The sequence below is a fragment of the Macaca fascicularis genome, chromosome 15 (genome assembly GCF_037993035.2).
Source record: "Macaca fascicularis isolate 582-1 chromosome 15, T2T-MFA8v1.1".
NCBI classification, from domain to species: Eukaryota; Metazoa; Chordata; class Mammalia; order Primates; family Cercopithecidae; genus Macaca; species Macaca fascicularis.
The window spans coordinates 123,809,506-123,824,638 of NC_088389.1; the positions used below are offsets into that span (position 1 = coordinate 123,809,506).

General features: G+C 44.1%; 1 protein-coding gene across 11 annotated transcripts in view; it reads left to right on the plus strand.

Moving 5' to 3' along the window:
* FAM120A (family with sequence similarity 120 member A) overlaps positions 1-13,516 on the plus strand; it is a 114,922-nt gene extending 101,406 nt beyond the window's left edge. For 3 of the 11 annotated variants that reach the window (XM_005582268.5, XM_045372947.3, XM_074017893.1), the window contains 6 exons: positions 3,854-4,063; positions 5,266-5,449; positions 6,020-6,157; positions 8,561-8,702; positions 9,666-9,762; positions 11,630-13,516. In XM_005582268.5, coding sequence (XP_005582325.4) covers positions 3,854-4,063; positions 5,266-5,449; positions 6,020-6,157; positions 8,561-8,702; positions 9,666-9,762; positions 11,630-11,941 — 1,083 coding nt within the window. In that variant the 3' untranslated portion in view covers positions 11,942-13,516. Of the gene's footprint in view, positions 1-3,853; positions 4,064-5,265; positions 5,450-6,019; positions 6,505-8,560; positions 8,703-9,665; positions 9,763-11,629 lie in introns of all 11 variants that reach the window. The other 8 variants (XR_012424914.1, XR_012424915.1, XM_065531033.2 and 5 more) reach the window with 5 other exon arrangements.
* Positions 13,517-15,133: the final 1,617 nt, after the last annotated feature.

Consider the following 15,133-nt stretch of genomic DNA (forward strand, 5'->3'; position numbering starts at 1 on the left):
TGATTAGTATAAATTCTGAAAGAGCTATAAGGAAAAATAGCATTTGCTGGGGGGAAAGGCAGTTATTTGCTTTTTTGTTTTTTAAGATTGAAGATCCTCTCAGCTATCATCAGATTGAGAATTGATAGGAATGATCATTATTTAAATGCTACAGAAATTCCTATGCAGAGCTGAGGGTTCCAAAATTCAGTGATAGAAAATTAAATTCTAAAATTGCCTTTTCGTTTGACCATTAAAATTTTTTGCAATATCAAAAGCAGCAACAGTGCTTTGTTGTAATACACCATTTCATGGTTTGTGATATAGTCAACTCTTGAATGTTAACTGGTGTGTCTGGGCCTGCTACCCAGTTTGTGGATTGCCCAGACCCTGTTTCTCTTCTCCCATTTATCACCCACTCTGTGGTTGGCCATCAGAGGAGGAAAAGAGGAAGGAAAAACCCAGTGCTGACAGTTAGGACTCTTGTTAGCTTTTTCTGATGGGAGGTTTGGTGGGAAAAGACATTGAAACCATTAGTTACAATGAATTTTTAAGAATTTCATCTCATCCATGCTTTCTTCGTCCGCCATGTCCATGAATAATTGAGAGTGTTCCATGTGGCTCCTTGAATACCTGTGACAGTGATTGATGACCCTCATTTTTCCTGTTATATTTTTTAAGCCCTTCTCCTAGGTTACCAGCATGAATGTAATTAAGGTAAAATTAGCACTGACCCTGTGTTTTGAGGAGGGTGGGTAAAGGATGAGAAGGAACTTTGTACCATTATAGTATTTGTCCAGTATCTTTCTCCCTTGCCTTGACATCCCTATAATTGCCTTAAATTCTTTTAACAGTTTCACATGCCAAGTGCAGAATATAAAAGATGGAAAATGAAGAGCTTTAAAGACAGTATTAGGGGCGTGCAACATGTCTGTGATACGTGTAAGAATTATTTTGCATATAGGTAAATATGACAAATTGAAGTAAGAGTCTGTTGCCCAGTAATCAGATGTTGGACGAAGTAACTTTACTGGAATTTGGTTCTTGAGCTAATTGGTCAGAGAGATTAACTTCCATATTTGTATTTCCTATAAAGTCAGAATTTTTTGTCTGTATTTCTCTAGTTGAGGAACTTTGGATGATGTTGAATATTTTATCTCAGTTGATAGAATGAGGTTAGAATGTGAGTATTGCAGCCATTTTTATAATCAAGCATTCAGATTTGGGTTCTCCCAATTACCAGCTCTGTGACCTTGAACCCTCTGGGACCCGTCTGTACAAGGGAGTACTCTTTAGAGGGCCTGTGTTCTTTGTTGTTTAGAGATGGCAGTGAGATAATGAAAAAGCAGCGCTTGATACATATTTCTTAAGTTCCCCATAAATATTAAATATTATTATTTATATAACTAACATTTAGGGAAAGAAAAACACCACATAATGTAAGTTTAAAAAATTGTCAAAGGAAGCAAATTTACACCGCAATGAAGATTTTATTCAGATTGTTTATGCAAGCTCTTATTCTAAGAACTTTTCTCTGTTAGATTAATGCTAATTGAACTGTTAATTATCTTGAAACTATAAATATCTTTTAAAAAATTCTTAAAAGTATAATCCTTTAATGTTAAGGCCATTTAATACACACACACACACACACACACACACACACACTCTCACACACACACACTGTAGCCTTGCTATATTCTTCCTGTCAGCAAATGTGGAGATTAATAGTTTTAACTAGGGTGCTTCTGTGCCGTGTACATCTGCTGCTGTTTCTTAAGTTTGGCATGCAGATAGCCATTTGGCAGATGAGTGGTTTTGAGTTACATTGGATGTGATCATCACCAGCCCGTTCCTAAGAAACACCTGCAGGGGCTGGGCGCTGGGGCTCATGCCTGTAATCCCAGTACTTTGGGAGGCCGAGGCAGGCAGATCACATGAGGCTACGAGTTTGAGACCAGCCTGGCCAACATGGTGAAAACCCAACTCTACTAATAAAGTACAAAAATTAGCCAGGCATGGTGGTGCACATCTTTAATCCCAGCTACTAGGGAGTCTGAGGCAGGAGACTCGCTTGAACCCGGGAGGCAGAGGTTGCAGCGAGCCAGGATTGCGCCATTGCACTCCAGCGTGGATGACAGAGTGAGACTGTTTCAAAACAAACAAACAAACAAACAAAAAACCATTAGGGTGGTGCTGCATGTGCTTTCACAGAGGGTGTTGGTGGCATTTTATGTTTTGACATTTGGACATTTGGATAGCCAGGCAAAAACTTTATAGCAACATTTTCGCTCCCTAATCCTTGACCTGGCTTCTCTGTTCTCTGGCGTAGGGCAGAGAGGGGGCACAGAGGCCCCTGGGCTAGAAGCAGCGGGGTCCCACCTGACGGGAAGGGATTTGTGGTCATCATTTCTGCAGTGCAAGGGGCCAGGAGATGGTTGTCCTATTATTCATGGGCCACACCTCTGCTTGGCTGCTTTCTGGCAGGGTCGGCTCCCTCTTTCTGCCTTGAGAATTCTCCCTTTCTGCAGCTCAGAGGTGGGGGTAGCTGGGGTCTAAATGAATCAAGTACATTTTCTCCATTTTGTTGTAGTATGACCTCTGTTCCTCCACTTTGCACGTAAATATAAAAATGCATCTAATTCTATCACCCCAGCCCTACCTGCCCCCAAGGGAACGTTTTTTAGTTCATTTCCCAACAACTACATGGGAAAAGGAGGAGCTGGTGATGTACAATAGGATCCAGAGGTGTAAACACCTTTTATAAATTGGTGAACAGACTTCTCCAGGTTTGGAAGGTTAACTGCATTGTGAAAATTTAAAAAAAGGTTGGGAAACAGTGTTAGCTGATAATAGGGAATGTTAACACAAACAACAAGAACAGCAGGTGATCATAAGTTTATTAGCATTTGGCACCAGAATGACCTTTTTCTCTTTAATGAAAAGGCCCTTTAACCTGCCACATATAGGCATTGCTTAGATTGATCTCCCATAAACATTGCATTCTTGAAAAGCCACCAAAGTCGGAAGACAAAAGCCAGAGCAAAGCTAAAATTTTATCCTGGATAATCCACAAACTAGGTCTTTCACACACAGATGATCAAGAGTTGACTGTACTCATGTTAGTGTTTCTTACTCTGCTTATCAGACACTAGAAGCGTGGGCTCTATGTACAGAAGGTAGGCACCCAGCTCTCAACACTGAGGGAAGTAGAAGTCTGTGCAAATTCTAGTAGTATGTATGGTTCAAGAACCATATTTTTGTTGTCTTCTTTCATTTATAAGCTATCCATTTCTCCAAAAGACATTTTGGCAGTCTTACTGATAAGTTGCAGTTAAAAACATTGACATATAAAATAATGTAAACATAAAGTACAAATTTATTTTAGAATGTAATTATACCAAATATTTTTAAATGTAACTATTTGAAAATGCAGAATCTTAATAGAGTGTTCAGTGTTGACACTCTTTCTGTTAATACGTTACCTGTGTGCAGATCTGAAATGTGAAGTGTTACTTCACAGAGAGATTGTGGAGCTCTGGACTCTAAGGAGACACAGATCATTGCTCATTTTGTCACATGTCAGCCTTAAGTGCAGTGTTACCCTACACTGCAGAATGCTTTATAAACTCAACCTGAAATACTTGAGTATGTTTATAAAATATTCTCTTAAATTCAAATGTGTTAAATTACATAAGTATTTCTGTTCAAATGAGGCCAGTGTTAGGTCAATATAAGGTAATGATAGGACTACTTAGTGGTGCTGTTTCGTTGAGGGATATTCTGTTAACTTTGGAGAGTTTTAGTAAGACATTGGAAGAATTTAATACTGTAGTACTCTTATTCCATAGAAATTACTCTTTTCAATTTAAAGATTGAGAACCTAGATCCCCGAGGAATTCAGCTATCAGCTCTCTTCATGAGTGGAGTAGACATGGCCTTGTTTGCAAATGATGCATGTGGACAGCCAATCCCCTGGGAACACTGTTGTCCTTGGATGTATTTTGATGGCAAGCTCTTCCAGTCCAAACTCCTCAAAGCCAGCCGGGAAAAGACCCCCCTCGTCGACCTCTGTGATGGTCAGGTATGCTGGGGCCGGGTGGCTGCCTTTAACTGCAGCGAAATAAAGCTCATTGGCCAAATCTGTCATCTTTTGTACCGTATTTATCATCCTGTGTTTCAAGATTCTGTTTTAGGTTGGGCCTGGTGCTGAGTGTCACTAAATGTCACTTCAGTACCCAGGATGAGCCAAGCTCCTGATATAACATGGTTTCTCCTTATTTGTGGTAGTAATGTTCTAAAATTCACCTCAAATGCCAAATGAGTCAATACTGAACCATTGCTCCTAGGGGAAATACAAGGCGCTGGGTTCCTTCAAGGCTCTGGACATATATTTTTGTCAACCAATCTATATAATCTTATTGCATGTGCATTTTGGTTTAAAGACACCTTATATAGTATGGATTGTTGACTCGTTATTATTGAACTCACAGCCAGTAGCTTCTGTAACATGTATTTTCTCTGTAAGGCACATTACTGCCTCCTTGTGCATTTGGGAACACCAGACAGCACTTCAGCATTATTTGTTTATTTATTTATTTATTTTGACACGGAGTTTCGCTCTTGTTGCCCAGGCTGGAGTGCCGTGGTACGGTCTCGATTCACTGCAACCTCCCCCTCCCAGGTTCAAGTGATTCTCCTGCTTCAGCCTCCCAAGTAGCTGGAGTTACAGGTGCCTGCCACCATGCTCAGCTAATTTTGGTATTTTGGGTAGAGACAGTGTTTTGCTGTGTTGGTCAGGCTGGTCTTGAACTCCTGACCTCAAGCAATCCACCCCCGTTGGCCTCCCAAAGTGCCGGGATTACAGGCGTGAGCCACCGCACCCAGCCGGGGAGCATTTTAAACAGTGAAACCACCAACAAAAAAGGACAAAAATGTGAAACACGTGGCACCTAATAAACTGTGAAAAGGATTCTTGTTTTCAGTATGAGCTGAAACAAGAAGGCAAGCGTTCTCTTGTTTGACCTCAGCTGGGGTCAGCGCATCAGGCAACAAAACTTTTTGCTGTGCTCTGCACAAGTCTGCAGATGACCAGAAAACTGCCGTGAGTATTGATTTTTGTGGTTACAAAGAAACATTAGCAAGTAGGTGAATGTGCAGATGTAGAATTCATGAATAAAGGGAACCCACTGTACAGTTGATAGATCTTATTTCTATAGTGCTCATTTAAATTCAATTAAAACCCCCTGTGGATGGCATTTTCACATGCTGGTCCTTGACTTCCAGGCTGATCAGGCTGCCAAGGTAGAGAAGATGCGCCAGAGTGTCCTCGAGGGGCTCAGCTTCTCCCGGCAGAGCCACACGCTCCCTTTCCCGCCGCCTCCTGCCCTGCCCTTCTACCCCGCCTCTGCGTACCCGCGGCACTTTGGGCCTGTCCCACCCTCTCAGGGCAGGGGCAGAGGCTTTGCAGGTGAGTTGACTGGGACGTGATCCTGTGGGTAACAGATGCCATTTTCCTGTAAAGAACGTGCAGCCCTTATAGGCAAGCCCATCTGCTGTGTTGACCTTGTCACTGTTGGTCTTGGAGGTCCCGCAGCAGCAGTTCTTCAAGTCCGTGAGGAGCAAGTTTGATCCTGGAGATAGGGGAGAGGGACCTGCTGCTGCGAATGCAAAAGCTGCATCGTCAAATCTGTCAGTCAAGCTGAAAACTCTGCTCACATTTTAAGATATATTTTTTTCTCATGTATAAGGGAAAATAAGCCCACCCAGGGCAGAGAGAGCCATTTTCCAGGACTCATCTCCCAGGGCGCATCCTGAGCCCCATGCCAGTGCCCTGTTGAACGACCTGCTGCAGGGAGGGTGGCCTTACAATGCTGGTCCCCAGGGACCATGGGCACAGGACAGTGAGGTGACAAGAGGGGCCAGGAGACCCCTCCATGGCAGCCGGAGGAGGCAGGGGCCACTCTGCCCGAATATCCAGCAGGGCCCTGAGTCCTGTCCCTTACACTTCTCCCCTCTCTCTCTACCCCGGGTCCCACAGGCGTCTGTGGCTTTGGAGGCCCCTATGGGGAAACGGTAGCAACAGGCCCTTACCGTGCCTTCCGTGTGGCGGCAGCATCGGGACACTGCGGAGCCTTCTCAGGCAGTGACAGCAGCAGGACTAGCAAGTCCCAGGGCGGTAATTATACCCACCCCTTCCCAGAGCTTCTGCCTGCCAGCACTTCCTTCGCTCCATCGTCTGGCGCCTTCCTTCCTCTACTGTCCTCATGAGCCCTTCCTCCAGCAGAACGGCCTTTCTTCTGGGTCCCCGCTCTGGCCCTCACTGACCGCTCCTCCTGAGACTCTCTGCTCTCAGGGCTCGGCAGCGGCCCTGCTGTGGCCAGTCTCTCCTTTCAGGGTAGACCACTGAGTGTCCACCTAGAACAGAACCTTTCTGTGCACCTGGGTAACCTGACCATCGCCTCGTGTTCATAGGATGAGCTGCTGACTAATAGTGGCGTTTCTTTCCCAAGCAGCCATCTTTTGGTAAAGATTATCATGCTTGTATAGAACATTCTAATGGTCACAGAATTCCTGACATAAAAAGTCTGTCGCAGTTTGTTTCGCAGAAACATTTGTAAACAAAGATCTAATGTTGGGAATATAAACAAGGCAGTTTACTGTAGATTCCCAGTGCTTCTCTTTGCATTTGTATTCGACTTGCAAAGGAGAAAAGGGTCTTAACATTTAGCACAGGAAGCAGTGTCCTGTGACGGGGCTGTAATCGGAAGCCAGTCACCTGTGTCTTTGACCTCATCCCGCATTTTGGGACTGCAGATCTAAATCTGCCCATCAAGTCACATAACAGGACTGACTGTTCAGATGTGATTTTGGAGTCACATTGAGGATGGGCAAGCCTTTCTCTCTTGATTAACAATGTTTTTCCAACTCAATTACATGGGATAGTTAGGGAGGCCAGCAAGGGAACTGTGCGGGAAGGTGACTCTTGCAGATTTGGCCGTGGGTCACCCCCTCTGTCTGCAGGTCGCCTCTCCTTTCCCTGGTGCAGCTGCATGCTTCTCTGCCTCCTCTGTCTGCAAACAGGCCTCCTGCAGGGTGCTACTCTGCTCTGTGACTGCTCCTTACGCAGCTCGCAGCCATGTTTCCTCTCTGCTTCTTGATTTGCTTCAGCTCCTTCTAGTGCCTTGAAACTGAGGCTGGCCCGTAGTTGGGATCAAAGATGGAGGGAGAGGGGAGATTGCACTGTGGATAGTGTAGGGCAAGAAGTGAATTTTTAGACTGGAATGATAAAAGGAACCTGCTTCCTAATTTTCTTAAAATTGTGTCTGGAACTCAGATTTGCACTGCCTAGTATAGTAGCTGCTGGCCACTGCTCTGTTGAGCACTTCAGCTCTGGCTAGAATGTGTAAAATATATATCAGATTTTAAAACTTAAAATGGGAAGCAGACTAAAATAGCTCATCATTTTTTTATCTTGGGCCAGGCACAGTGGCTCATGCCTGTAATCCCAGCACTTTGGGAGGCCAAGGAGAGAGAATTGCTTGAGGCAGGAGTTCAATACCAGCTTGGGCAATATAGTGAGACCCCTGCCTCTACAAAAAATTTTAAAAATTAGCCAGGTGTGGTGGTGCACACCTGTAGTCCCAGCTACTCAGGAGGCTGAGGTGGGAAGATCGCTTGAGCTGGGAGGTCAAGGCTGCAGTGAGCCATGATTGCGCCACTGCACTCCAGCCTGGGTGACAGAGCGAGACCCTGTTTCAAAAAAAAAAAAAAAATCTTGACTACGTGTTGAAATAGTGTTATTTTTGATACACTGAGTTAAATAAATACATTATTAAAACTTCTTTTCTCTGTTTCTTTGTACATTTTTCATGTGGCTACAAGAAAATATAAGGCTTGTTGTAGGTTTCTGTTGGACACTGCTGAATTGCCACAGCTAACACCAAGATGATAGCTTATTATTATCCATTTCCACTGTCAGAAAACAAGATGCTTGGGGGTCTGGTTTTATTTGCTTATTTTTTTGTTTTTAATCAGAAGTTTTGCTGCTAATTAGCAATTAGAGAATTTTCTTAGGTCAGAAAGTTTACGATTTGCAGTAATCAAAAGAAGTTAGTAAATTTCTATTTGTGACTTTGCTTATGGAAATTCTAATTTAAAAATACAATAAGAAATACAGGCTATGTTTATTGATTCTATGATGTTCGGTTAAGGTAGTAAACCTGGAAGTATTTGCCTAAAGAGAAAAACATTCTGAGTTTGCAGATTTCCATCTTGGTAGTATAGAAGGCATGCCAAACGCACCTGATGACAACACTTTAGTGAATCTGTTTCTATCTAAAAAGGCTTGCACATTTGCAGTTGTAACCTAATTCAGTTGTCATGGGTTCTTCACAATCGTTTTAAGTCAAACAGTGTGCACATAGATACACTACATAATAAAAAATTGTACAAAACAGGAGAAAGTAGCTTCATAGTAAATATAAACCAAAACTGGAAAGAAGTTTCTTGCTTTTATCTTTTTGCTATTCTTAATTCTGTGATTGTAAAGATTTTGTCTTTTCATATATTTTTTGTGCAGGAGTCCAACCTATACCTTCTCAGGGAGGCAAACTAGAAATAGCTGGCACTGTGGTTGGCCACTGGGCCGGGAGCAGGCGGGGCCGTGGGGGCCGGGGGCCCTTCCCCCTGCAGGTGGTTTCTGTCGGAGGACCAGCTAGAGGGTAAGTTCTGGGCCACGAAAATGTCTTTTGTATAAATAACGAAAACAACTTCTAACTTGCTTTTTTGACTTGGAAGTTTAGTAGGAACATTTTTATATCGTTAGATACATTCTTTAATATCGTTTGCATTTATTTAATTATTTAGTTTTTATTTATTTATTTAAGATGGGGTCTCACTGTCACCCAGGCTAGACTGCAGTGGCACAATCACAGTTCAGTGTAGCCTTGACTTTCTGGGCTCCAGCGATCCTCCCACTTCAGCCTCCCGAGTAGCTGGGACCACAGTCATGTGCCACCATGTCTGGCTAATTTTTGTATTTTTGGTAAAGACAGTTTCGTCCTGTTGCCCAGGTTGGTCTTGAACTCATGAGCTCAACCAGTCCACCCGCCTCAGCCTCGCAAAGTGCTGAGATTACAGGTGTGAGCCACTGCACACGGCCTTTAACATCATTTATAATGTTTGCATAGGATCCCATTTATAGTATTATGTAATTATTTAATTAACCATTATTAAATAATTAACCATGCAATTTTCAATTAACCAGGTGCCTTAGCAATTTTTTTGAAGTAGCATTTTTAAAGTATTAGTTTTCAAATCAAATACATTGGATATGGGGGATGTAGCTCCGGGGTAGAGCATTTGACTGCAAATGTATTGGATATGAACCAAAAAAATAAGATTGATTGTTTGGAATAAATCTTCCCTATAATCATACTTAATCTGTTTACACCTAGTGTTCCATTATTGGAACGTGAAGCATGTGGGAGTTATTTATGTCCTACTGCTCAAAGTCATACCAAAGTCTGATTGCAAAAATTCAAAAAATGGCAACTTCCGGCATCAATGGGTTAATTCAGTGCTTCATAAAGTGTAAGACTGGATGGCTTCAAAGTCATTTGATACTATCTTAAATGTCTGTAACAGATTTAAGTGTTTACTGTTGTCCTTTTTAATTCATTTAGGCGTCCAAGAGGAGTTATTTCCACCCCAGTGATTAGAACATTTGGAAGAGGTGGAAGGTACTGTGGCAGAGGTTACAAAAACCAGGCAGCAATTCAGGTAAGAAGACAACATGATGTTTGTGCCAGTTCAGGGCCCTCAGGGATGTCTCCTGTCTGAGCTTGCACTTCTAGTGCCTGTGCTCAGACAGAAGGGCTGTGAGGGTAATGCTTTAGCTGTCAAGCATCTAACACAGTAACTGGCACACAGCTGCTCACCAAATGTCCATTTCCTAGAGCCCAGATCATTTTGCTGTTGAGTGCCTCTTCAGGTGGTCTCTCCCCTTTGCCATGACCCTGTGTCTCTGGTGGCTTCCCGCCTGGTGTGACACGATGGGCTGGGCTCACCTTAGGCATTGCCTGGCCCTGACGGAGCTGGAACAGCTACTTTCAGTTTCTTTTTTTTTTTTTGAGATGGAGTCTTGCTCTGTTGCCCAGGCTGGAGTGCAGTGGCACAGTCGTCGTTCACTGCAACCTCTACGTCCTGGGTTCAAGCGATTCTCATGCCTCAGCTTCCCCGAGTAGCTGGGACTATAGGTGCGTGCCACCACGCCTGGCTAATTTTTGTATTTTTAGTAGAGTTGGAGTGTCACCATTTTGGCCAGGTTGGTCTTGAACTCCTGACCTCAGGTGATCTGCCTGCCTTGGCCTCCCAAAGTGCTGGGATTACAGGCGTGAGCCACCGTGCCCAGCAGTCCTGCTATATTTTTATGTTTTGTATTACTTGTCTCAAGGTTCAAAGAAAATGATTGCATTGATTCATGGAGAAGGTGTGTTAGTATTTCTGAAATTTTAGGGTTGGAAGCTAAAATAGAGGCTGTTGTAGGAGAGTATGTGGGGACCCTTGGTTTATGGAGGTCATTCCTTAGGCAAGGGTCACATCTCCATCTGGTTGAGTGAATGGATTTTGTCATCAACAAGGCAAATACCCTGGTTTTCAGAATAGGAGGCCTAGAAGATGCTGGAAGTTACCACCATCTTTATTGGGAAGGGGATGCGATGACGAGAGCTGGAAGATTTCTGTTCTTGTCTGTAAAATGACCGTTTGAAGGTGAAAACCATCCATATTTTCTTCAGCACCGAGTCAGTCTATGACAGTGGCTCTCAGCCCTGGTGATTGGCCCCCAAGGGACATTTGGAGACGCTGATTGTCACGACTTGGTGTGGGGCACTGGCTTTTAATGAGTGAAGCCTAGGGATGCTGCTAGACACCCTACGGTGTATGGGACAGGCCCGTCACGGAGAGGAAACAGAGCCACCGTATCACATGCCAAGCTTGAGCCTGGTCTAATGATAAAAACAATTCAAGATGTGTCTTCACGGCCTTCACAGAGAGCCATGTCTTTCAGAAAATGGGCTGGATTAGTCTCAAGGACCATTTTTTTTTTCAGAGAATTATTTTTAAATCTATTCAGAGGAGCGGGGAAGGCCCATTCAGAAGAGCTATTTCACAAAACGTGGTGCTTATCAGTGCAGATTTCTTGTTGAGGTTCCCTAGCAATGAGTATAGTTCCCCAGTAGAAATGGGGTATGTGCACTACTGCATGTCACAGGCAGATGTGGGAGACCCTGTTTGTTTTGTGGCGGTGGGAACAGTCGCAGTTTCAGAGAAGACTTATTGAGGGGCGTTTGTTACTTTAAACAATTTGGTGCCATTCAAAGGATTAGACAGATCTCCTGAAGGGGGAATCTCCCTCATTTTCAGGATATTAACTACAGAGAGTTGAGAGAAGGGGCCGTGGAGGGAACTGACAGAGACAGGTAGAGCGTCTGCCGCCCAAAAGTCAAAGCAAAGACAGGGTGAGAGGGACCCAGCTGGGCAGTGTCTGCTGTTGAATCTTCAGAGTGTCATTAGGCCAACATTTGCATCCTCTCTCTACTGTTTATCAGAAACCACCTTCTCATTTGTTGTCCTTCATTTTAAACAGGGCAGACCTCCTTACGCTGCTTCAGCAGAAGAAGTGGCCAAAGAACTTAAGTCAAAATCTGGGGAATCGAAGTCCTCTGCTATGTCTTCAGACGGGTCCCTGGCTGAAAACGGAGTGATGGCCGAGGAGAAGCCGGCTCCCCAGATGAACGGGAGCACGGGTGACGCCAGGGCCCCCAGCCACTCTGAAAGTGCCTTGAATAATGACTCTAAAACGTGCAATACAAATCCTCATTTAAATGCACTAAGTACAGACAGCGCTTGCCGCAGAGAAGCTGCTCTGGAGGCAGCTGTCTTAAATAAAGAAGAGTAAACTTATTTTTTATAGAGGGTGAAGGATGCTGGAAGGGTAAGGATTTAGGAATATCTGGAGAGAAAGAGAGCCTGCAGTTATGTACATTTTGTCCTTTCCGTAAGAGAAAAATGAGGACTTTGGAAATTCAGATCCCTCTTTGATATCAGAGATTTAAACAACACATTTTTAGTTTTAACCAGTTGTAGTCAAAATGCTACAATAAAACAAAAAAGAGAAAGAAAATGAAGAGCATTTGACTCCCGCACTTAAAATGAAGTACACATAAAGTTTAAACTGGTTATGACAAAAGCCTATAGTTGTGTTTCTTGAACTATAAAGAAAACAAATTTTGGCAGTCTTTAAGTATATATAGCTTAAAATATAATTTTTAGCATTTGGCACCATATGTATGCCATTATATTTGATTTTGCATTACTGTTTCACAATGAAGCTTTCTTTAAGGCTTTGATTTTTATGATTATGAAAGAAATAAGGCACAACCACAGTTTTTCTTTCTTAAATTTCATCACTGTTGATGTGGTTCTTTTGTGTTAAAAAAAAAAAGTGCAACTATCAGAACTAAAAAATTATAGAGTAATATTGCCGTTCTGCTGATTTTAAATATACAATACATCATACATACTTTACAAGCAAGTTAAATGGAGATAAAGTTGAAATCTTAGAAGATGCAAATGACCTTTCAAAATCAACACAATGTGTTCTGAAACTTTCGTGACTAATACCATGCATCTGTGATCAATGAACTATGTGGTTTTGAATCGGATGTAGACCATTAGTACTACTACTTGAGCTAAACTTCTGCATGGTTCATAATTTTTAAAGTGTGTAGTTAATATGCATGTTATCGTCCTTTCTTCCATTCTTACCAGTATGTGCCCATTTGCAAAACAAAAATGCTAATAATCAGTAATAGTCCTATAAAAGATGTTAACTCTGTTTAGTCATTGACTGATCTTGCTCTAACCTTAAAATTTTGTGATTATTGACCTCTGTTGCATTTATTCTAAAGCCCCCCAAAAATTATCTAGCCGTTTCGAATATCAACATTACCCTGGTGTATTCACTGCTGTATGCATTATTGTTCTTTGTTGCTGTTTTATGCCTTCATATTAGCAAATATGAAATTCTGTGAAAAAAAACCCTTTGATCTTAAAAAACAAAAAAAAACCACCCCCCCCTTCTGTAGCAGGAAACAAATTGCTTGTTCTTGAGAACTTTCCCATCAAGAATTTAGTAGAAGCAGGTATACTTCTATCATTTTGATGTTTTTGTTAATGTTTCCAAACAATGTACTTTGAAATCAGAATCACTTCTTATCGTTTTCATATACTTCTGATGCTCTTCATCACATTAGTGATCAGAAATGAGGTGTAATTCCCCAACCCCTGCCCGCAAGAGCTAAGTAGGATCTTACTGTAAGTTGAAGGGAGTTTTGCCCTAACTCATGGATTGTGCAAGAATGAACTGCTGTTGGGTTTGACTGACTGTCGATGGATTGTGGTGTGGTGTATCTGAAGGCTATTGAATGCAACTTACAATGCTTAATAAAAATCTTTATTCTTTTAGTATAAAGTATGGCGTGGCTTTTAAATTCACTTGTAAAAGCTAATTTTACCGAGGTTTAATTCAAATCGAAACAACTACTGAAAAGATCGGAAAACCAAAGTTTAAAAATATTTTACCTTTTCAAAGTAATTCCAGGTTTCCGGCTTAGAGGAACATTAATATATGATTAATTTGTTTGATAGCTAAATTTCAAGCAACCAAGGGGATTAAAAAAAAAATTCTGATGAAGCAGACTTACAGAAAAGGTTTTTTTAAGCCCCGAGGAAGCAATAAATTTGACTCCACCACGTTTTAAAAGCTGGATGTTAGAAATACAGTCCGTTTTTCATGCTATCCTTTTGATTGACGGCTCTTCTCTGCAGCCTGATATGAGGTCCCCGTACCCAGGTCCGCCGAACGCCTGGGGAAAGCGTCCCGTGCTGCCCCCTAGCGGCGGATGGTGGGCTAACGGCGCCGGAGGCGGCCAGGAGAGCCGCGGCGATCCCGCTCAAGGGAGGGGCTGGCGCTCGCCCGGGGGCGCGTTTCCTTCCTGTGGAAGGGCGGGGCGGGGCCTTGCGTGGCGCTTCCTGGTCCGCCACCGCGCAGGCCCAGGTGCGTGCGCAGCCCGCGGGGCGTGTCCGTGTGGGTGAGGCCTACTCCCTGCTTTTTCCTCCCGGCGGCTGAGCCTGCGCCGTGAAGCCCGTTCTGTGTGCGAGGCCAGCGCCGGGCCCAGCAGAGACCCGTGTGTCCCGAGAGGGACCGAGCAGACCCCGGGAGCTCGAGTGCCAGCAAAGTCCGAGCCGAGCCAGTTTCTCCAACTAACACCCTGAGAGCTCTCCTGGTCCTGGCTGTTCAGACCTCAGCCGAATTCACCCCTTTTTATGGGGCGGGCTTTCAGAGTTTGAAGGAAGTGAAGCCAGTATCACTCACTCCAGGGCCTCTTCCTACCCCCACTCGCCCGTCCCTGACGGTGGCCCGCTGTTTCGGGCCTGCGGCTGAGTCCCTCTGCGCCAGCCTTCCGGTGGCGGGCCCCCCAGCCCGTCTCTGTGCTGTGGGAAGATGGGGGCGCCCGGACGTCTCGGTCTTTCAAAAACACGATTCCACTGAGGACCCTGCCTGTGACGGGAACAAGTCTCACCCACTCTGGATCGCACATGCCTGGCAGAGGGACAGCGTTGTGGAGGAACACCTTCCAGGCCCACCAGCTTCCACCACCCATTGCTAGGCAGTGCCTCTCCCACCGTGACAACCATGCACTTTTCTTCCCTCTCCCAAGGGGCAGGTCCACCCCACTTGAGAATAGCAAACTGACGGGGACAGTCCTCTGGCTTTAAGAGGGGAGAGGGACAGGCTTCTGAACAGCAGAGTCTCAGCAGCAGGAGCGCGCGCATGTCAAGGGTCCTGCTCAGCTCCCTGACAATCAGGTGCTCCTTCCTTCCGGTGGCTCTGGTCTCTTAGCTGCAATTGCTGTAGGTGAGAGAGCAGCACAGCTTGCTCCAGGTCACTCTCAGCAGGGACTCGGCTGCAATCCAACCCTTAGCTCCAGGTTGGGTCTGTCCACCCGCTCCTAAAGCCCCAGTAGGTGCAGGCTTGGGCATTAAGGAAAGAGGAAGGGAGAGGGTGCTGGGGCTCCAGCGATCCTGT